The sequence below is a fragment of the Patagioenas fasciata genome, chromosome 7 (assembly GCF_037038585.1).
Source record: "Patagioenas fasciata isolate bPatFas1 chromosome 7, bPatFas1.hap1, whole genome shotgun sequence".
NCBI lineage: Eukaryota > Metazoa > Chordata > Aves > Columbiformes > Columbidae > Patagioenas > Patagioenas fasciata.
The window spans coordinates 37,670,073-37,692,317 of NC_092526.1; the positions used below are offsets into that span (position 1 = coordinate 37,670,073).

The following is a 22,245-nucleotide window of genomic DNA, read 5'->3' on the forward strand; positions in this document are numbered from 1 at the left end:
TTGTAGCAAGAGTGGTTTCTGGGGCAAACAGCACACCAAACGTGCCCAAAATAAGGGCACTTGCAGCTCAACAGGCATCTGAACCGAGCCTTGCCGAGGGTCTGAGCACAATGGATGCCTGGGCAAGGGTGAGCAGTGCCATGCACACACCAGGCCGTGCTGCGTGTTTGCAGTAGCGTCTGTCTGGGGGTGTGGGAGGAATTAGCCACTTGCAGGGGCTGGTCTGTACCCCTGAGGTGAGCTCAGCCCTGCCCGGGACAGCAGGTCAGAGTGGCAGCCACACCGAGACAGAAGAGTGACAGAGACAAGGGAGTGGGCTGCTGCATGGTGCTGGTTGGTACCTTTTCTTAATGTGCTCTGGGAACAGGGCGATGGGAGTGTCCCTGTTTTCTCCCACAAATAAGGGCCCCGCCACTGCTTTGTTCAGGAAGATTTTCTTTGAAGCAACCCTTTGTGTCACCCTCTCGCTCAGCTGCGGTGACGCGTCTGCTTTGTCCTGCCAGCTCAGCCATGGAGTGTTTACAAGCCTCCCTCACCCTTCCAGGCTGTGGTTCAGCTCCATTGACACTGAAGGCAACAGACTCCTCTCTCGGTGTGTGATGAATCAATTACTTCCTCTGACACTCTATTACTATAGCCCTTACATCTCCAGATTGCAGATGAAAAGACAGGCTGAGAAGGGGGACAGGGAAGGGGAGAGGTCTCCTGAGGTCTCCCTTCAATTGAGTTGTTGGACATCTGAAGAAATCCCCATCTGCCATATTTAAAGACAGAGAGATGTTTTGCTCCTGAACGGCAGAAAAATCAAGAGGGTTTTCACAAAAGAAAACCTAAGAAATCAAATGGGTCAAAAAACTTCAACAAGATGCAGTGAACATAGATCAATGGTGAGCCAGTCCCCTCTGCTGATGGAGATCCCAGACCTTGTTCGTAACCCATGATTATCAGCCAAACATCAGCATTACCAAAGACACAACGTGAAAGAGAGCCAGGCATTACACCTTCCCTTTTTCCTGCAAAACAACAATGCAAATGAAACCTCACACCAACACTCGCACAAGAGGAAGGAAGCTGAGCACATGCCTCAAGCTCTCGTGCTGGCGGTGGGGGCGTCTTCCTCCTTGTTGGACATCCATCAACAACCCCAGCTCTGAGGGTTCCCTGGGGGTTTCTAATACACTGAGCACTTCCCGTGCAAACACCCTGCACACGGCAGGGCCTGGGCAGGCACGGGGCTGAGCGCAGGGGCTCTCCCCTGGGCCGCCTCAAAATAACGGGGTGCGCCCTTCCCCACACCGACCACAACGCCTCCGGTACTTCTACAAGAAATGATGTTTGGGGCAGACATAGCAGACACACAGAGCAGCTGCCCTGCCAGTTTTCTGTGGCATTTGTAATGGGACTAAGCTTTTGTCACAGGATTTCTCCTGTCAGACCCCACTGCTTCAGGCTCTGCTTCTAGAAAGTTATTAAACACTAATATCTCCACGTCTGACCCAGTGCTGCTTTAAAACCATCATCATACTACTGAACTGTGATTGCTCAGCAACTCTGTATGTAAACCCCAAGAATTCCTTGGGATTAAGAGGAAAGAAACCCAACAAAATAAACCAATAAAACTCACCAGGTTACTCACTCTTTCTAATGATCTACTCATGTACTCTCTAAGCCAGCATAAGGAGGGCTTTCTACAGTGTGTTTGAACTGATGTATCAAAGACAGTTGCTTAAAACATCCTAGCTGTGATTAGTGGACCGTAACTGCTATTAACTTATAAGGAATTCCAGGATCACCAGACTGTGGTTTGCAACATATCATTACATTGCCATTCAAGGGTGGTGTGCAGCCGCTTGATTTAAAGAAAACTGAGAACTAGTCTCAGACTAAAAACCAACCTCCCCCAATTCTTTCAAATAAGCTCTGTGCTGAGCTCCGGCCAAAAGCAACAAGAAATTTCTTCTGTTTGCAGTCTGCTCTTTGCAGTCTGTTCTTTTTATTTCACATTCATATTTAATTGCAGAATTCACACCCAGCCAGAAAAGGCTGGGAATAAACCAATCCTCGTCTGCAGTGCTCTGACCTGCTCCTATGTGATGCTGCTGTCTTTGGAGGGGAGTGTGCAATGCACTGTTGCTATCTAGACTGGGTTTTATGCTTGCACACACCCAGGTCTTCTCTTCTTTATAGGGTGGGGAATTTAATATAATTTGCTAAAGCAGGAACAGTAAATCAATAGCAGGAAAGGAGAAGAACCCAAATCTCACAACTCCCAGCCCTGATATTGCTGGTGAGTCTGCCACTCCCCTGTTACAGCCCGACAATAGGGACGATATCCATTAAATAGGCTGCGTGTAGCTCAGGCAAACAGTTGCTCATTAAAAGCCTAATCCAGTTCCTACAGCAATCAAGGCAAAACCTCCCGCTGCCTCTACTGGGCTTCGCGTCTCTACTGGGTCTCGTGTCTGGTCCTTAACAAAAAAAAAGGGTGATTTTTTAAAATGTCATTCTGGCACCCTCCTTACATTTGCTAAACCTTCTAACTCCTGCATCCAGACAGCAAACCCGTGACATGGCAGAGCACTGGTAACCCTGCTGTGTGATGCAAAAAAGCCATCAACCCTCCAGGCTCTGGAGACCCACCTGTTCAGAATGAGCCTCTGCGAATGGTGTCACCTGGTGTCACCCAGTGAGCGGGAGCACTGTTGCAGAGGCAGCCAAGGGCCTTGGACTCTGAGCTGAAATCATCAGCATCATCGGGCCATTTCAGTGGGACCACTCTACCATGGCCCTACGGTATCTGTGCTAAGTGGGGTCAGCAAAAACACAAGGGGTTTGCATTGCACGGTCACAAAAGGCACACGTTTCCATCACGTTTAGCTGGATCCTGAACCCTGTCAGTGAGAAGTCACCACAGGTCCCGCTCCCTCCCACACTGGCCAGACAGGCTGAGAGTTCACCACCGCCTCCTCCTCCTTCTCCTCCTCACTAGCAGGAAGGAGGGGGAGAGGTCTCTGTCTCTAATGCTATTGTTTCCAGTATCACCAGCTGGCCCCCAATTTGTCATCATGCCAACAGGAAACAAGGTGCAAAACCAGATCTGACTCCTACGCATGGGATATTGGTGAGCCGGCGGGACGCGGGAGACCCTGGGAGAGTTCCTTTGGGGCCATCACCTTCTGCAGAGCCTGGACTTGGCCTGTTCCCCCGGGGAGAGGCTCTGGAGCACAGGGAAGCAGAGCCAGGGAGCCAGCTGAGCTGTCACAGCTCTGTGGATGGGCAGCAGAGAGATGTGAGTAACCTTGAGCTGTTAACTCATGTGCTGGTCTAACACCATCACAGCTAACCCATTCACTGATGTTTCATTTCGGAAAAATGACCTGGGCTTGATGGGAATTATGAACCATAGGGCGGATGCTGGATGGAATTAAAAACCAGTAGAAGTTCATTTGAAGACAAGTTGAGCTGCAGTGTCATGTTACCCAGACTGAATTATTTCCTGTACGTTAGAAATGTTGCTTCTGGCTACCCATGCCACAAACGTATGAGCAAGCAAATGCCTTCCTTAACATCTCATCTTTGACTTCCCCCCTCTGCAAAATTAAAGCTTGACTCCACCAGTGTTACAGGAGATGCAGTCACTTCCCCTCACATCCCAGCAAAGAACCCCCCCAAACCATTCTGCAGTGCTCCAAACATCTTCCTATTTTCTAGGCATTTTACCAACCTCAAGATGAACTGCATTGTTTCTAAAATGTTTACGAATAAGCTAATTATGCATACTTTTCAAAGCACTTACTAATTAGCTGTCCATGATTGCTGCCTTGTCTACTCTTAACCTTCACTGATGAGGACAGCTTCTTGCAATATTATGCTCTTGTTTGAAGGAGATGGTCAAGAGACCAAGGCCAACTACCGCAGCTCCCCCAGCCACCTGAGCAAGGGACTTGGGCCAGCGTCTCTGCTGCTCTCTAGGAAGGACGCAGAGCTGGTTTGTTCCAGTGCCCAGCCTCCTGTGAGCATAGAAGATGGCCATGCTCCACAAGAAGCATTCACTGACCCTTTGTAGTGTGGCCCAGGAACAGCAGTGTGTCATTGCCCATGTCCCCTGTAAGAGGGCTGCTGAGCATGTGGGGGTCTTTCCTTGCCAAACCTTGGTCCCCTCTGCCCCTCAGGCTGGGAGAAGGGGCACCTCCTGCCATGGCTGCCCAGTACCCAGCATATATAAAGATGCTGAACTTTTTTCAATTCTTGTGGCACCACGGTGGTACTTACGAGGTCACAGTGACAACCTCATAAATTTCCTCATTACACTGGTCCCAGTTCCCATTTCTGGAAACCCCCCAGGTTTGACATGGGGGGCCAAAGTCAGGAGGAAGAGCCTGACTGTGCAGCTCGGGGCTGTCTTTAATCTGCCATCCCTTGCCTGTTTTTAAAGCCCTGGGTCCCTGTCTCCAGCATTTGGCATGTGCCACCAGAGGGGGCTGCAAGCCACAGCAGCAGGCCCCCAAATCCTCCCCAGGCAGGGATCTCACCCATCACAACCCAGTTGCAGCATGCGTTGGAAAGGGCTACAGAAAACCCCCCTGGGACAGTCTGATTATCAGTCGGGTTGTGCTGTGTTGTTGATTTTGTTTTGTTTTGGTTTTTAAACAACGTTCCTCTGGTGCAGATGTTATGACTCAGCTGAAAGGTCTTTTGCTTGCAGGGGGGGCACAAGCCCATCTGCCGCGGTCTGGAGGGAGCGTGCATCTGCCGTGTGTGCACAGCAATGTCCTGGCACTCAACAGCAGCTCTGCCCAGCCTGCCGGAACCATACGGCAGAGTCAGTGGCCAACCTGGAGAGGAAGATTTTAACGGTCCAAAGCGAGACCTAGCAGCGGGAGGGAGGCACGAATGGAAAAGGTGGTTACAAATGCAGTGATTCACCCAGAGCTGAGGTTTCTGACTTGGATTTTCCAAGCAAGCAGTGCAGACAGAACAGTGAAATGGCAATTAGGAAGGAGCGGGCAGCTCAGCGACGTGACCACACGAGCTGGGGCATTGCCACCCCTGTTGCACACCTATTGCAAACGGTTCAGGTCGCTCCTGGGATCACAAATCAACCCTGGCATGCACAAGGCACTGCCGTGCAGGGGAAGTGGACACATTTTGCCACAGCAGCAGCAGTGTGCTCTTTTCCACTGGCTGTCACTTCCCTCTCCAGAGAGCAGATACCCATGGCATGGGGCCATAGTGCCCGAGCAACAGCTGCGCTCGCAGCACGGAGAGTAAGAAACGGTGAGCAGACAGGCTATTTATTACAGTTATTTCCGAATAGTTTGGCAGGTCTTTTATCAGAACGTCAAACTTCCCTCTTGGCTGTGACGTTTTCACTGTGGCCCCACAGCTGCAGGACAGCGTGAACAACAGCCCAGGTCCCATTCTCCAACAGGGATCCCTGCTGTGCTGCCACACAAGAGCCACAACCGCAGGAGGAGCCAATTTTCTTAACCTGAAGTGCCTTTCAGAGTAAGACAGAGCAATGCCCCTCGGAGCACAGATGAAGAGAGAGAAATATGTTCTGAGGCTTCAATTACACCAAATTATTCTTGGAGGGGGGGAGGGCATTTACTTCTTAATGCAGCTGGACACAGCCAAATAATTAAAGCCCAGATGTGTCTCCAGAAAAACAAAGGCAACAATCAGCACTGAGCAGCCACCCCTGGCTGCCACCTGGGGATGGGGCAGCATCCCCGGTTGATGCTCCTGTCCACCAGGCAGGGTCCGGCAGCCAGCCCCTTGCTGCTTGCGGTCTGCAAGAGGTTCTTCCTCCAAACCTGAAAGCTCATGAAATTCATTCCTTCATATTGTAAATACATTTGACACTGTGCCTTCAAAAAGCAAATCATTTTGATTTCTTTTGATCTATGAAACACCTGTAACCAAAGCCAGAGATGCTGTCCATCCTCTCTCTAAAATTACAGATATCTGCAGTTTTTTCTGAGGTATTCACATGGAATTATTATAAACACAGGACCTTTCCGGCCAGCTGCCAGGCCAGGGGAAATCACTGACCTTTCCGCAGAGGTCCCCAGAGTGCCAGGAATGGTACAAAACACAGGAGGAAACGCCTCCTGTCCCAAAGGGAAATCTAAAGCAGATACGAGGAAGGCCAGAAAGGACACAGTGAAACTAAGACGACTTTTGCAGATATTTTTGTAGGTCTTAGAATGGGTTTTAGGAATGTAAATGTTATGCTTTATAAGGGAGAAACTTTAGCCTAATAAGGTAAAACAAGATGTAGAAGGAAGAAGCGACAGAGGAAGGGGTTACGGTGTTTAGCTCTGGTAGCTGGAAGCACAGAGTGGCCCTGCTCTGACAGCTGGCAACACCAGAGCAGGGGGAACCTTGTCTGCTCAGAGACAAAGTGCCACAAGGGGTTCATCAGCCTGTCACCTTCGTGCGAATGTGCTCTATATTAATGATTAGATGTCAAAAGAAGGGCTCTGCCCTGAGACTGTTTCTTTGATGCTGAACTCCTGTTCCTGTTAAGGTTCCTATCCGCAGTTGCAATGAGGCCTTTGTTTCTTCATAAAATACCCTCTAATGCTCAGCTGAGATTTATTACTAGATAGTCACCTATTCGCACTGCTTAATGCCTAAGCATTACACAGTGTTAATACCTGCATTCTTCTGGTAGGTCACTTACAAAAAATAAATCGTCCTCCTGTCTTCATCTGTTTGGTTTTCCCTTCTATCAACCACTGTCCACGAAGTTCTTTCAAAGCTACTCCTTTGCAGGCTCCCAAAATGAGTTTCTCTCCCAGCTCACACCTCTGTGGGCAGCAGAAGCCCAAGTGCCCTGTGGATGAACCCTGTTTCTCTTGCACACAGGTGCCAGCTGCGGGGATACAGGTGCAGGCAAACTTCACTTTCAGGAGAGGTTTGATGTTAATACCTGGTTTCTAGAGAGCAATGTTGCCGCAGGAACTGAACTGAATCAGAGACCCTGACAAACACTCCACCATTCATGTCCCACACGGGGGACCAAACGCCACCAACTCAAACCTTTCTGCTTTAACGAAAGGCTTCCTGCGTTCACATACAAACAGAAAGGGAAAGGGTGAGACCACACAGCAGCCTCTCAGAAGATCTGCCGTGATAAGGTAGAAAGCAGCAAGGGGACAACATCTCCAGCGCCCAGGTAGCCCCTCCACCACACACCACCTGCAGCTCGGGACCAGGTTCTGCTCTCTCACAGGCAGCAAAACATAGCAGAGGTTGTCCAGGGTGCTCAGAGCCAAAACTGACAGCTTCCTACACATGGGGGAAAAAGCCAGGTTGCCCATGGGAGTTTCTGGCTCTCTGACCAACCTGGCTTTGCTTACCCAAGACCTTGGAGAGGCAGAATCTGGAGTCCCTCCTGCCCAGCACACAACATTCCCCTGCCCAGTACATGTTGCACACTCCACACACTGCAAATATAGGCCTATAAAGCTTTTATTATGGTGAATTTGGGGCAACCGCATTAGCTATGAGAAGGCTATACAATTCAGCTTGTACAAGCAATAACAAAATCTGATAACAACCATCATTCTCGCATGCACTGCCAAGGCGTTGTTGTGTTCATTTGTGCCCGCATCAAACTCCTGCAAAGTGTGAAACGCCTTGCACACATAGTGACTTCAGGGAGAGTTCATGGTGCTCAAAGCCTTATTAGCCCAGGCTTTATCTGTAGGGCATGATGAGATGCCCAGTGACATCAGTCAGTACACCTGCATTACAGTTTTAGAGAAGCCACGCTGATTTATGGTAGCTAAGAACCCAGCTCTACGCTTCATAACCTTCAGTACCTCATCAAACCCATGCTGAATTCTTTGTTCTCCACAGAACTGACTCTACAGTCCCATAAATGCTTCCACCGTCCCTCTGTCCTTTATGCAAAGAGTTCTCCTCTCCATATATAACCCCCTTTTAATCAACAGGACCAGTGTGTCTGGCAAGACTGCTGTGTCAGGCCCATTTTAGGAGACCCCAAGCTCCTAAACAGCTCAGGTATCCCTGTAGCTGCCTGTGGATTCCAGATTAAATACACAGGTTTATATGTCTGCTGAGACCATGTTATTAACTCAGCCTTTTATAGTGCCCTTTGATGCCGTTAATTATTCTTTACTAGCTGTTAATTGTTTTCCCCGGACATCTAGTTTCCAAGCCCCTTCTTAGAAGCAAAGGGGGAAAAGGCAAACAGAACCAAACCCCCAGTTTACGAAATGCAGCAGAATAAGAGTCAGATCCAGCCCAAACAGCCTGGGTCTCCAGCCCTAGGGCTCTCTGTGCCATACTTCTGCCTAGTTACATGCCAGGAAATTGCTCTGCTCTCCCATCACGGCTTAAAAGGACACTGAGGCCACTTTGACACTGAGAAAAACAAGCTGCCTTGTAACCAAAGTCAAACTCAGGCTGAAAACCTGTTAGCTTTTGCATTCAGGTGATTTTGGGCTGAGTTAAGAACCACCAGTTCAATGCAGAGTAGGCTCATCCTATGTACCCAAAGCAGCATCTTATAACCACACAGTTGGTAGAGCCACACTTGCCACCGAAAGGCAATGAGATGAAGCGTTATGGGGGCTCAGGATGATGCTTGTATTCACATACAAGGAAGCATGAGGCCCATACCGCTAGGCAAAGTGGGAAGAGACTGTACTAGAGAGGAAGAGGAAGGCTCTTACTTGCAGTCGTGCTTTTCGATTTCAAAGTGAGGGTTGAAGTTGAGGATGATCTTCTGGTTGGATTCAGGGGCGTAGATGACCCACTCGCAGTTCTGGTGGGAGGGGTAGTCATTGGGGTACCCCGGGGAGGTGATGTACCCGGCATCCTTGGAGTTCAGGCGGCCCCCACACGGCTGAGCTGCAGAGACACAGAAGGGAACAAGGCATTGAAAGGGGTTCTGAGCATTGCTGTGCACAGCCGGTCCCTCCGGGCCACTGCCAGTGGAGGTCTGATAAAGGCCATTCTCCAGGCCACTGACATCAGTTCGGTACTCTAATATTTCATATTAACCTCTGGGCAAGGACAATTATTCTACACAACAAACGTCTTTTTCCCCCTCCACCTCCTGCCACACTTACATACCACATTTCACACAGACTAGAAAAGAGAAATAAATGCTCTTGCCGAGGCAATTACAGAGCCATAAAGCAAGAGACAGATTGATATCAGATCATCTGGAGCCACCTTGTTTTATCTCTTCTTTTGCCTCCTTTACAAGCTGCTCTGTGGCAGCCTCAGGAGACGCCGAAATTTCGACTTGGATGACCCTTGATACAGCTGCAGAAGCACAGAAAACTTTGCTGTTCCCAAGGAGGGAAACGGAGGCATGACAAGGCTGATGGTGAGCCCAGTCTCACCCATTTGGCCAGTGGCAGAGCTGGGGACGGTGTCACCAGGACAGCCCTTCTCTGGCTGTGCTCTCCCTCCCCAACCCGCCTGCCCCACCACCCCATCACATCCCAAACTCTTTCAAGCTAAGGCTTGGAACTGCAGACGGGGATAATCAGCGGTGGTGGTTTTGTGGGGCTAACCCGCAAAGGGCTGGCAGCGGCTGCGTGGTGAGCGGAGGAAGCACTCTCAACTCCGGGTTAGAGCAGGCCCTGGAGGGTGATTTCATCTTCAAAAAAAACATTTAATCTCATGAACGCTGCAAATCAAATTTATTATTGCATTACTTGCTGGGAGGAAAATCTGCATCACAGGGTCAATTGATAACGAGCTACGAACCCCAGCAAAGTCCCTTTCTCCACAGGGCCTCTATTGTGTGCCTCTGGCTGTCCCCCACCCTTGCCACCACCACAGCTTCCCCCAGAAGACATCACTGCTTCCTCACACACAGCAAAACGGCCAAAACCCAGCCATAGGGTCCATCAGGTCCCAGGGGTGTCCCCTGCCAGGCTACCACAAGTCTGCTGGCTCTTGGTGGGACATCCCAGCCCGCGGCTCACGCTGCCCTCCCCTCGCCAGCAGCAGGAGCCAGGCGGGACCCCTCGGCAGCAACGCTTTCTGGAACAAACACTTTGAATAAACAACCTGCTGCCTGCACGCTGCCCGCAGAAAATACACGTGCCTTGTATGGGACAAGAGCAACAGCAGGGCCCGTCGTGGCGGAGCGAGGCTTCCTTTGCCATGAGAAAGCACTGTCTCAGTTTCCCCCGTATTTTTCATGGCCTCTAACGTATTCATTCTTCAAAATAACTTTCCTCTCACACACCCAAAGGCATCTCTGCAGCCTTCCCTTTCTTCTTAAAATAATCCTGTAAGTATCCTGAAAAATACGAGTGGAAAAATCGCAACGCCGCCACAGAAGAGCTGAGAATACCAAAAAACATCTGGTTTTGTTCCACAGGAGAGCTTGCTCAACACACAAACATTTACAAACCTACGTTCTTGCACAAATCTCTTCTCTCAGCAAGGCATGTTTGCCCACACACGTGTCTATGTGGGTTTTGGAGGAGAGAGAAAGAAAGAGACATTCACGTGGAAGGAAGAAATTCACTGACTTGTTGACATCAATGTACAAATAGACGTGTAATTCACACTTCACTCATGTACACACTTTCACACCTTCTCATAAAAATTCACACCTCGTTTGCACACATGTCCACCCCCTCCAACAAAGAGAAATATTCAAGCTGCAGATTATTTTTCTTGGAAAGGGCAAAGTCTCGAAGCAATGAAAATACAGTCAATCCTTCCACACCTCGTCATTCCCTCCCTGTCTCTCCAGCTTTCACACACATGCTACCCGCTAGGCTGATACCACCAACATCACCCACCACTCAGAAGTTGCTAGCCCCTTACTCACACCAGATACTACAAATAGTCTGTGAGCCATTGCAACTCAACCAGTTGGAGGGGAACTGCGATGTGAACAGAGGTGTTAGGCTCCAGCTTGCTCCAGCTCTTCCCTGACAAACGAACTTGGGAGCACGAACCCAGCTTTACCCTGATCTTAAAACTTCTCCCTTGCCCTGCGAGGCCATTGAGACAGAGCTAAGGGAATCCTTGGGCTTGATCCTGATTTCAGGTGAGGACAGCCTGCTTCAGTTCTCTGCGGCTGTGGTCTCTGGAGCAAAATTGGACATGCGGGCAAAACCCCTGAGCAGCCAGGAGCACCAGCCACATCCCTCCGGTGTCCAGATACCACTAGGAAATCTCCCCCATCTTTCTGCAGCAGAGGAAGCCTTCCACCTGTAGGAAACCTTATCTGTGTCCGTCAGAGGAACAGATTTTGTCCTCTCTTTCTTTCCTTCCCAAGAAGGTCAAGAGAAATGAAGGGGACTACTTCTGTACAGTGCTGCCTTGTCCATGCACAGCACCAGGCCACATGGTGGGCAATAGCATAGCAGGGAAACAGGGGTTTCTTAGAGTTATCTGAAGCAGTAAAAGGACTTTAATATCTTCGTAATTGTTCTGTTGGGCTTTTTCTTTATCGATTCACTGGTACCTAGCAGATAAACTTCTGCAACAACAACAAAAATCTATCACTGTGCCCACTGACAGGCAAAGTGTTTGCTTCAGCAGACATGCCAAGCACTGGCTTTTTGTATAAAATCAGGCATGTTTTGTACACAGTAGGGGGTCAAGCTGCTACATAAATGTGTCCTTTCAAACTGATGCATCGAATTTTTGAAAAAAAGAAAAAAGGTGAGTGGCATGGCTACTGCATAGGCTGCATGCTTTGGAAGCAAGACACGCTCCGCAGCCAATGGGCTCTGGCAGCTTTTGCCAGCCCTGAATTCACTTAATAAAATGAAAATTGAATTCTGAAGTATAAGCCAAGTCTGCCAGGTGTGTGGGACATCCCGTTGCTCAGTAAGCAAAACGCAGGCATCGGAAGCAAACTGCTGGGGCCTCTGCCAGGCTGCACGGTGCAGGGGCCAGCGGAGCGGGTGCCCAAGGCGAGGACACAGGAGAGCAGCCGGGCTTCTCAGCGGAGGCTACGGAGGTCGGTGGTGTTGAAGCACGCTGTGTTCAGGATGGGAAATCGCCAGATTCCCATGGAGATGGGTCTCAGCAGATGAGCTCCTCACCCTTTGCGAGGGGCAGAGTCCGTTTTCCCTGCCCTGACCTGCTGGAGACATCCAGGCTGATGAAGCCTCCCTCTCTCAGGCTGCAATGAGCAGTCATCTCTTGGGGAGGGCCTGAAAATAACAGCCAGCCAGGAATCTCACCCACACTTGGGGTTTTTCAGCTCTGCAGCTCATCAGCACATGCTGAAGCCTTCAGCCGGGAGCAGAGCATTCTCCTACTTGAATTTCCTGCCGATTAAACCCCTCTGGATTTCCCTCACCCCAGGGGAGCAGGGCTCACTGTTATTGTTGGATCTTCAACACAGAAACTAAAGCCAACTCTGCCTGTAACAAAAATAATCATCACCAGAGAGGCCCGTTTCACAACAAACACACATACTACAGCCTCTCAGCGCTTGTAGCACGGGCAGAAAACGATCGTGTGTTTTGGTCTGCTGGGTTCAGTTTACTTTGGGGATGTAATTCAGGGATGTATACAAAAATCTAAGGCATTCTCTTCGCACAACCCACTGCTCTCAGAGCTGCTGAGCTTGGCACAAGCCCTTGTGCAGTAAACCCTGTGCTTCAGCCCCGTTAGAGTCACAGAGCTCTCCAAGAAGCAAAGTTTTTCAAGGTCCACGTGCATCCAAGCACTTTGTCAAACATGGGTACGGAGGGGACGAACAGATCTCTTGTGCTGAGGATGCATCACCATTAACATTCATCCTGCCTTACTCCCTGGGCTCTCATGGATGGGCTCTCACCCCAAACAGTATGGCAAGAACACAAATGTGAACCCTTGGATTTAATGGATACATCTTAACCACTGGCTGAGGAGAGAGACATAGTGCAGAGGAAGCTAATAAGATTAGATATTTTATCCCCAGTAGCACAGATCATTTTAGCAGAAGCATGTTTGCTTTGGATTGCAAGATAAAACTTCAAAGGCTTCCTGAGCAAATTAATAGACAAACACACCCAAACAACACAACGCACTTAACAGGCACATTTCACCCCTGAGTGGTACCCACACACTCATCTTGGGATTTCACACAACCAGGGAAAGCCCCCTGAACATTTTGAGGGCCTTTACCAGTTTAACCAAAATTTGACTTAAAAATAGAGGCACAGCAAAGCAGAATTTAGAGACTGCATTTGCGATCTGAACTAGGATTTTGTTTGATTCAAAGTGTCATGAGACAGGCTCATAAAAACACTGCCTGGGCTTAAGCAAGAAAGGAACGCGCCAATCCATCAGCTGAGGAATGCAGCCGTTTGACCACTTCCTAAGGCAACTGGGGAGGGATGCAATATATTCACTTTATAGTGCTGGACAGTAGTGAGAGGGGAATGCCGGGAAGCTCAGCAAATGGAACATTTGAGCTGTGAGTCTTTGCAAAAAGAGATCGTTTTAAATTACTTTTAAATAAGAAGGGAGTCTTGGAGGAGGAAGAGAGAGGAGAGGATTTGGAGACTTCTGATACTTGCACTTTCTTTGTCATGGTAATGCACAGAAGAATTAAGTGAAAACCTGAAATAGAGACCTACTCAAGCCTCACTGCAGAAAATGAGAGGGCTAATTCCTGCATGCAAATCCAGGTAATTTGCTTTGAAACCACTGGAGCTCAGCTGATTTCCACCCCTGCAGTTCTGGATAGCCATCTTCCAGGGGCTGGCATCACTTTGTACCACTTGACTCAGTGGCAACCTTGACATTTAAATGTTGGGGTTTTGGTGGTTCTACCCCCTCCCAACTTGTATATTTGATGAGATTTTATATCCTAGTTTTACATGGTGTCACCTCCACTAGCTTTGTTATTTGTCATCTTATATCACAGGCAAATGTAATTTCAAAAGAGCAACTGGCTTAATAGTGTTAGTCTTTTTATAGATACGCGCGTACACAATTCTCCTGGCTTGCCTGCAAATGTAATCGGTAGGTCTGGGATTACAACTCCTGGCTACTCCGGTTATGATTTGAGAGACTGCGCGAGCGTGCGTGTGCACGTGCGAGGGAGGAGGGTATTTGCATACTGAACTCGCAGGAATCACACCTGCTTCTCCTGCCTCCGTGTTAGGCTCCCGAGGGTTTGAAGCCTCGCAGAAACACACTGTCATCTCCCAGGAATAGGTGGCAGCTTCAGGAGACCTCCAAGCTGCAGATCGGGCGGTTTCGGAGGAAACCTCCCTGGTGCTGCAGCCAGGGAAACAGAGACTCAGGGAAGCTTGATGGCTCAGAGCAGAGGCAGAAATAAAGCTGAGGCTTCCTGCATGACAGCCTGCTGCCCTACCTATAGACTACACTGGGGATGAAGCAACTTGCTGTAACACCCCCATAAAAGCTATCAGTAACAGGCTGGTTTGAGGGCCACGGAGAAAAAGCAAGAGAAATTTCTAATTCCGCACATTAAAGAAAGAGCCATGGATTCACCTAGGATTCCTCTCTAAAGAGCTTCAGGCTTGTTGAAAGGTGTTCAATGCCTCTGAAATACTAATTAGTATTGTTATTATGACAATTCCAAGAAGAAAAAAAAAGCCTATCTCATCTCTTATCTCTCCCTGCACCCTCCCAGCTTTCTCACACCTTTTGAGCCCATCTGTCAGGGTCCGCTTTGAAACAGAATCCTGCCTTTCCCCACCGGGCAATGGCATTTATTGCTGCCTCTTCCCAAAGCGGCTGGCAGGGCGTCTCCAAATCCCGCAACACCCCCCCGGCTCAGGAGGAGGATGCAGGAGAGTGTGCACGGCAGGCAGCAAGGTGGTGAGCACTGCAGGTGCTCTGTGTGTAGGAGAAAAGGTAAAGGTTGGTTTGCTTGTGACGAGAGATGAGGAGTCAGGGAGATAGTAAGCGTGTGCGTCTGTGGCTACATACACGAGGTGTTGGGGATTTCCTCCCTCCTCTCCCCACAGGCAGCCCATAAAAAAGAGTCCAAAGGAGCCCTTCAACAAAACGTAAGCAGAGTGAAAGGACAATGTCCTTTCGGCTTCACTGTCTTCCTAGGAGGGATGTAGAGAAAGGCAGGCATCCGAGCCCCACACAGACAGCACTTCACAGCCAGGGGTGACCCATCACAACAGCTGGGGCAGATGCCTGGCCTTTGTCTCAAATGTACGGGGAGAAATCAGGGCAGGTTTCAAAGACCCGGAGCCCAGCACTTCATCTCTGGGGCCATTTTCTTTGACCCATCAAGTATGAAGAGAGGGGGAAAAGCATTCAGCCAGAAAGTCTCTGCAGCCATCCATCCCTGTGGGTAACACTCGGAGCTATTCTGCATGCCAACTCACCACTTGTACCCCTTTCCCCAACCTGTTTGGGAAGCGGCTGCCTCACCAAGGCTGCAGTCAGGGCCCCGTCCCCCCAGCATCACCCTGGCTGTCCTCCCACATGTGATCCGCAGGCATCACTTGCACACATAAAGGGTTACAGAGCCGAGTTGTGATTTCGAGTGTTTGGCCCTGTGCCTGCCGACCTCGTGCTGACAAACCTCTCCTCCGTGTCTGCGCTTGTGTCTTTTAACTGTGCAGGCATCAAGCCTGGATCAGGATTCGGCCTTCTGAGATTGTGATTTGGCTCAGGCAGGGAGAGGCTGACCCTTTGATTCCGAGTATGATTAAAACCACGCTACTGTAGCGCTAAGCCGTGTGCAACACTGCTAGCAACAGCCCTGATTTATGTTGTTGCTAGTATTGCGGTTTCCACCAGGGTGTAGACAGGGATTTCGAAAATAGCCCAGCTACCTTTTTGTCTGTGTGTGGATTATAATTAGAAATGTGTCAAAGGGCTGGTGCAGATTGAGGGTAGAACTGGAAATGCTCACACCCCGCTTCTGCCCGCACCGTCAGCCCCAGCTTGGGTGTGTGCAGGCACATCAGCCCTCCACACTTCCCAGATCAGACAACTGTATTCCCAAGACCCCATAGGGTCACGGTGGCGGTGACTTCACCGCACAATGGAGAGCAAGTTTAGCAGCTTCCACTTTGCTCTCAGGCTGCTGCAATCTGCCCCCGCCATCGCAGCTAAACACCCACTTTTTCAATTTCAGAGAGGATCACGGGTCTCTGATATAGACGATTTATTTTTCCTAGCGCAGCTGGTCTGTCAGAGGTCATATAATTTGGCAGCAATCCCAGTGCTTAAAAATTAATTTTTCCTTATTAATACAACAGGGGGTCCCACAGGATAAGATCCCAGCCTTATCTGAACCTGACAGCTTCCTAAACCCCGCGAAGGATGCTTTCTCCTCTCCGGCTATCTGCAACACAAGGCCACCATGTCCTGTAGCCTGGTAGCACAGGAGGTTTCTGCTAGGAAACCAACGCACCCGCCGGCCCAGCGTAGCACACTGCTGGGACATGGAGCACTGCCTTCTCCAGGCCAGCAAAGCACGTTGCTTTCCCATTTTAGCCTTCTCAGCCATGCACAAGGTACCAAATACAGAGTAAATACTGGGAAGTGTGCCGGGGGAGAGAAGGAACAGGGCAGGGAGATGCGAAGCGCCTCTAGAGCCCCCTGGGATCCATATGCCTGCCTGTCTCTCCGGACACCACACACCATGATTTTTCTGTGGCAAGAAACTTAGGAAAACAAAATGCAGCATCCTAACCTGGGTCAGAGCCCCCCACTGAGCTTGTATCAGTCATTCTCAGAGATGCTCCTGACAACTGTCTGGTTCCTAGACTAAAAAAGCTTTTGTTCCCAATAAGAGACGAGTTAACAGCACAACGGGCAAAAGGCATTACACTCAACACTTGCGTGGGTGTGTGTGTGTTCATGTTTGTATGTGTGCAGTGTGTGCCTGCTTGGCAGCAATTTGTTTTGGTCCCATTCCCCACCTTGCTACATCTCCCAAGTCATTACTAAAAATACCAGCTTTTAAGCAAACTATTTGGAGGGCTTTGAGAGTGAGCTTTGCTCGGAGAGGCATAAACATCATCTGAACAGCTCAGTACTTGGGTCACTCAAATCTGTTACTTTCTTACTTGATTGCTTTTTACGGGAAGATGAAAAACACAGAGTCATCCAGCCTTCAGATTTATCTTCCAGGGTCTCCCACCCACACCCCTCCATGGTTATCTCAGGGTTTGCTTGGCTACATACAAATTGGCAGCTGTGCTGTTTATCTCTTACTGTAGAAATATTGCACGAGCACTTTTTCCATGCGTATTATCATATTATTGTCTATTAAATACATCTCCCCTCTCTACTAACCTCCCTTAGGGAACCTTAAGAGAGACTTTCATAATAGGGGAAGGCTTTCAGATACACCAGACTGAAACATAAATCCATCTACCTCTGGCATGTTTTTTCTTACAAGGCTGGCTAATTTACTGGAGCTGAGCATAGCCTGATCGAGCTTCACATCCCATTACCCCATACCTTTAGTCGCTGGGCTAGCTATAAAGTCATTTGACCGAGTTTGCAGCACAACAACGTCTCAGCAAACAGCCGCTGGTGTCAGCCGCAGGGAGAAACTTCCTTGCTGGATCCAACACCATGTGATGCTCTGCTTAGCCGGGAAAACCCCACGTTCAAATAAACATTTCTTACGGTGACTGAACGGCCTCAGAGACACAGTTGGCTCATAAACCCCTTTCCAGCTAAAACTCCGGACCCCAAGCCCACTCAAGGGGGGAAGGAGGGAGACACAGAGGCACAGGCAGCTGGAGGGATCGCAGCCCTGGCCAGCGCACCCTCAGATTACAGCCCGATCTGCCTCTCCACAACACCCACTCCAGGAGATGAGACACTGCATCCGTAGTAGGGACCATCTGAAAAGACTGTTGCACTCGGCAGGACTTTGCTCTTTCTCCTCATCCCATCGAGTGCTTACTCATTTGTTTCCCTATTCGAACAAAAGATGGGATTTTTTTCTTTATAATCATAAGGAAGGAGGTGATGCCTACCGGCAACTGAATGTACATAGAGCATGTTTGCCGGGAACGTGCGTGCTTCACTGCTGCAAAAAAGATGGACTTTCTCAGGCGGCAGAGACTCTCCCACTTCCCTTTCTAAGGGGAGCCGGTGGCCATGTGGCTGCGGGGCAGGGGGAACGGCAGGGACGGATGCACGCACATCACGCCTTGCCGCCTAATGCTGCCTGGGCCAGCCCGTGGCTCAGGACCCTCTGTCCCCATGTGCTGCCTGAGACACGTCCTCAGGCCCGACTAATGGGGAGGGAAACCCTCGACTCAGCAGCTGCTGGCTTGGCACCACCGTCCTGCCGGGGAGCTCCTGACCGCAAAAGGAGCCCCAGGAGAGCGGTGACGGCTGGGTGAGGTATACCCTTTTCCTCCAGTGACTGCTTCAGGTGGGGACCCTGCTGTCTGCATTAGACAGGCCAGCGACTGGGGAGCACAGGGCCCAGTCTCAGCCCGCCCTTGCCCCTCTGCTGTCCCCAAGCTGAAGCCATACCAGCACCCAGCGCATCCTTACAGCCCAGCCTAGCTCTTAAGCAAAGACCAGAAAAACACACTCGCACACCAAAACCTGCGAGTTCTCCCGGGACGCCCCGGCGCCTACCGTGGGCTTTCCTGGAGGGTGTCTCCAACATGCGGGTGCTGCCGCCCACCTCGCCAGTTCCCAGCGGCGCCCTGCACGGCTGCCCGCTCCCCGCCAGAGGATGTCCATTGCCCACCGAAAGTTTCCCGAGGTTGCAACCGGGCACGGGGCCGCGGGCATCCGGATGCGGGTGCCCAGGATGCGGCTGGTCCCTACCCTTCACCGTACCCCCATCAAAAACCAGCACGCAACTTTCCAACGCGGCTCCGTCCTCTCGCCCCTTCACGCCGGGCGATGGGAGCTGCGCGGCTACACCCGCTGCGCGCTTTGCCGGGGGGCTGCGCCATCCCCGCCCCACCACACGCACGAATTCCCCTAACTCCCGTAATGCGAAAGCTGCGCGGTGCCGCCGATCCCTCTTTTATTCCCTACGCGATGCCCGAGACCGGGCAAAGCCTCAGTGCGTGCGCCCGGGCACCCCAAAGTTGGGCAGGCGGGAAGGGCTCCCCCGCCCCGGGGAACGCCTTACCTGTCTCCGCCGTGCCTCCGGAGCCGGGCAAGCACAGCCCTAGAAATCCCCACGCGAGAAGAAACGTATCCATCCTTCGGAAGAAATTAAAAAAAGCAAAGAAAAACCCAACCACCCGCGGCTGCGGGGCCGGGCTTCGCCCCGCGTGGGCGCCCCACTCGCGAGCGGCTCCGGCGGGGCTCGGCGGGGCTCAGCGGGGGGCAGCGGCCTCCCCGGGGCCGGGGCTGCGGGGCGGGCGGTGCGGGTGGAGCGCCTCTCCCCTAGGGCGACTCGCGGGGCCGGCGCCTCGGCATCCCCCGGGGCGCGGCGGTGGCGGTGCGGGCTGGGGCGCCGTCTGCGCCTCCTCTCCCTCCCCGCCGGCGCCTCGCAGCCTTTTCAGGCAGGGCGGCATGTGGCTGTCAGCGCCGAGCGCCGGCACCGCCCCCCGCCCGCGCACCGCCCCCTCGGGGCGCCCGCGCACCGCCCCGCGTCCGCGCACCGCCCCGCCCGCAGCCGCGGAAAACGCGGGGGCTCCCGCAGCGCCGTGCGCCGAGCGGCTCCGCGGGCGCGGAGGGCCGGGCGCATCCCCGCCGTGCCGCGGTTGCCCCTTCCCCGAGCGCTCCCGGCATCGCGGCGCAGGCAATAATCGTAAAACTCGATGGAAATAATTGCCGGAGAGCAGGGCTGTGCAAAGGGAGACACCCAGAAATTGTCAGATGGGGGAGCATCAGGACAAGAATTGTCCCTGCTCCTGCCGCCGAGAGCCAGGAGCCGCCGTGGCACAACGGGAGCGCGGAGCACACACTCCCTTCTTCTGACACTCGCCTGGAGGTGTAAAGGCTGCTTGCTTGAAGGGACAAACGCAAGACCTCTCCGGGACCGCACCGCAGCTGGCTTCCAGTCTACCAACCGTTTTTTTTTCTCCAAGATGCTCTTTAAAAACACAAGAGAGCAGCGTTCACATAGTCACCTTAAAAGTGCTCAGAAAGTTTGTTTGCCTGTGCCCCCATAAAGGTGAGGAGCCCCTGCTTGGCTTGGATCCTGCGGGACCTTGAGTTTGCTCGCTGCTTAAATTCACAGACAGCAACAGGCTTAAAAGGCAGTACCTGGCAAACTGGGGCGAACTCACGCCTCCGTCCTGCTTGAGAGGTGGAATTTCAAAGCACACAAGTGAAATGAGCCCTAAAACCCTGCATCAAAAACCTACTTAAAAGCAAACTTTTTATGTTGTTGATCAGTCCCTAGATTATAGATTCCAACCTCCAAACATACAGTAGACAAAGGGATTAAAACTCCATTACCTCAGTTTTTTAAAGTTGGTAATTAGTGAAGAGATACTGGCATGTGGCATAAGTGAGACACATCACTGTGTGGGTGAGAGTGAAAGTACAAACGTTTCACTGGTATTCGTTTAGGGTGATGAGACCAATTATTTTGTACTCTGCTGTCTATCAGTTACGGGTAGCATCACCAGCTCATGTCGATGAAATCACGATGCCAACCTGTTTGAGCACATTCACACAACACGAACACACCAGGTTCCTCCGAGACCAGTGGAAGTTCATTGGCAGCAACACATTTGGTCTGACAGATAGATCTGATATTTCAGCCGTTACCCTGAGGGCTGTAGCATCGCTCTTCCTTCTGGGTGTTTTGATACCTGATTTTGCATCTTCTGCGGCTCAAATGTGCTCCAACACCTGTTGAAGTCAATGCAAAGCCAGTGGCAACCAAGTCTGGTGCCTTATTTGTTCTATTTTGATGTGGAATTACGCAACTATTATTGTATTTACTACTTGCTTATGGTTAGACTACTATCAAGCTAGCAGAGTGTGATTTTTTTGTGTGTATAAATAGCCCTTGCAAACCATAACACAGATATTGGAGTGTAATATAAACCCAGAGCATGAATCATTCCTCTATTGAGATGTGCATGGAAAAGGAAGAGGTTACCAAGCCCTAATCAGAGACTGCCCCATCTCACACACTATTTAGCACAGGGGCAATTTTCCTGCCGTTACATTCAGTTAGAGTTTCCCCTGGTTAAGGCCAACAGAAGAGTGCAAACATGATGTTGAACTGATACCAGCTCTGATCTGCTACTGAGTGAAGAGAAGACAACCCTAGGAAAGAAAATGGTGGTGGGAAATGAAGTTACCTGCTGCTCCACAGAGGTTTCTCTCAGCTGCTTTTCAGTAGCTCTCCACAAATCCAGCCCTGTGCTGTGTCAGATCTCAAGTCTGCTCTCCACAACGTGCCACTGTCAGGAAAGGAAAGGCACAACTAAAATACCAGGCAGTTTCTACCACTGCAGGTGTTCAGGACAGGATGACAACCAAGCTGGTGACACCTACTAGTCCAGCTCAGGTACAAAAGAGTCAAAAATACTTCTATTGGGAGCATTGAAGACTCAGATGCTCTGTCAGGTTTAAAGGAACCGAGCACAAGGTGAAGCTGTGCACCTTGAACTTACCTGTGCCTGTTTCCAGGGGCAGCTGCTCCCTGCTCCAGGTGGACTCCATCAGTTCTCCATACTGTGGAAGTCCTGCTTCTGACAAAGGGCTCAGGGCTCTGCTCTCCCTTCAGTCCTCTTGTGGGTATTTAAAACCCATGAGTAAGCACTCGCCAAACCCATTGGGAACTGCGGCATTTTTCCATATCTGTAAGTCAGAAACATCCACAGAACCTCACTGAAAATGAGACAATATGTAATTTAATGGTACTGTAATATTTAATGTACCATCTGCATTGAATTTGGTTGAAGGAATTTTGTAGCCCAAGCATTAGTCAGAGCTGTGATGCGGTGAAATTTCCCCATCTGTCTCCTCCCCTCCAGCAGAAAGCCTTCATGTCCTCCAGCTCTGCCTAGTTCCTTGCTGCTGACCAGAGGGCCTTCATATCCAGGGGTTTCCCTTCTTCTCTTCCCTCTAATTGCAGCTCCTTTTCAACATTGATCACACGGCCTCATTTATTTTCAATCACAGCTTCCTCTTTCTAAGTGAGTCCTTCTCACCCTGTGAACTGACCATCAGGAGGTGTCTGTAAAGCAGGAAACCCCCCAGCTTCTCCTTAGAGTCTTTCTCAATCCTGATTTTAAAAGAAAATAAAATTGAAACCAAGGCATCGTGAATTCCTGTAACCTTCTCTGGGCTCCAGAGTAGCTGGACAAACAAGGTCTCTCCCCCAGTTTTATG

At 50.7% G+C, this 22,245-nt stretch overlaps 1 protein-coding gene across 8 annotated transcripts in view; it reads right to left on the bottom strand.

The window, feature by feature from the left end:
* Positions 1-19,445, bottom strand: part of NRP2 (neuropilin 2) — an 82,430-nt gene extending 62,985 nt beyond the window's left edge. For 5 of the 8 annotated variants that reach the window (XM_065841318.2, XM_065841314.2, XM_065841312.2 and 2 more), the window contains exons 1-2: positions 19,073-19,445; positions 8,709-8,886 (exon numbers count right to left, since the gene is read on the bottom strand). In XM_065841318.2, the coding sequence (XP_065697390.1) occupies positions 8,709-8,886; positions 19,073-19,145 (251 nt within the window). In that variant the 5' untranslated portion in view covers positions 19,146-19,445. The remainder of the gene's footprint in view (positions 1-8,708; positions 8,887-19,072) is intronic. The other 3 variants (XM_065841319.2, XM_065841315.2, XM_065841313.2) reach the window with 1 other exon arrangement.
* Positions 19,446-22,245: the final 2,800 nt, after the last annotated feature.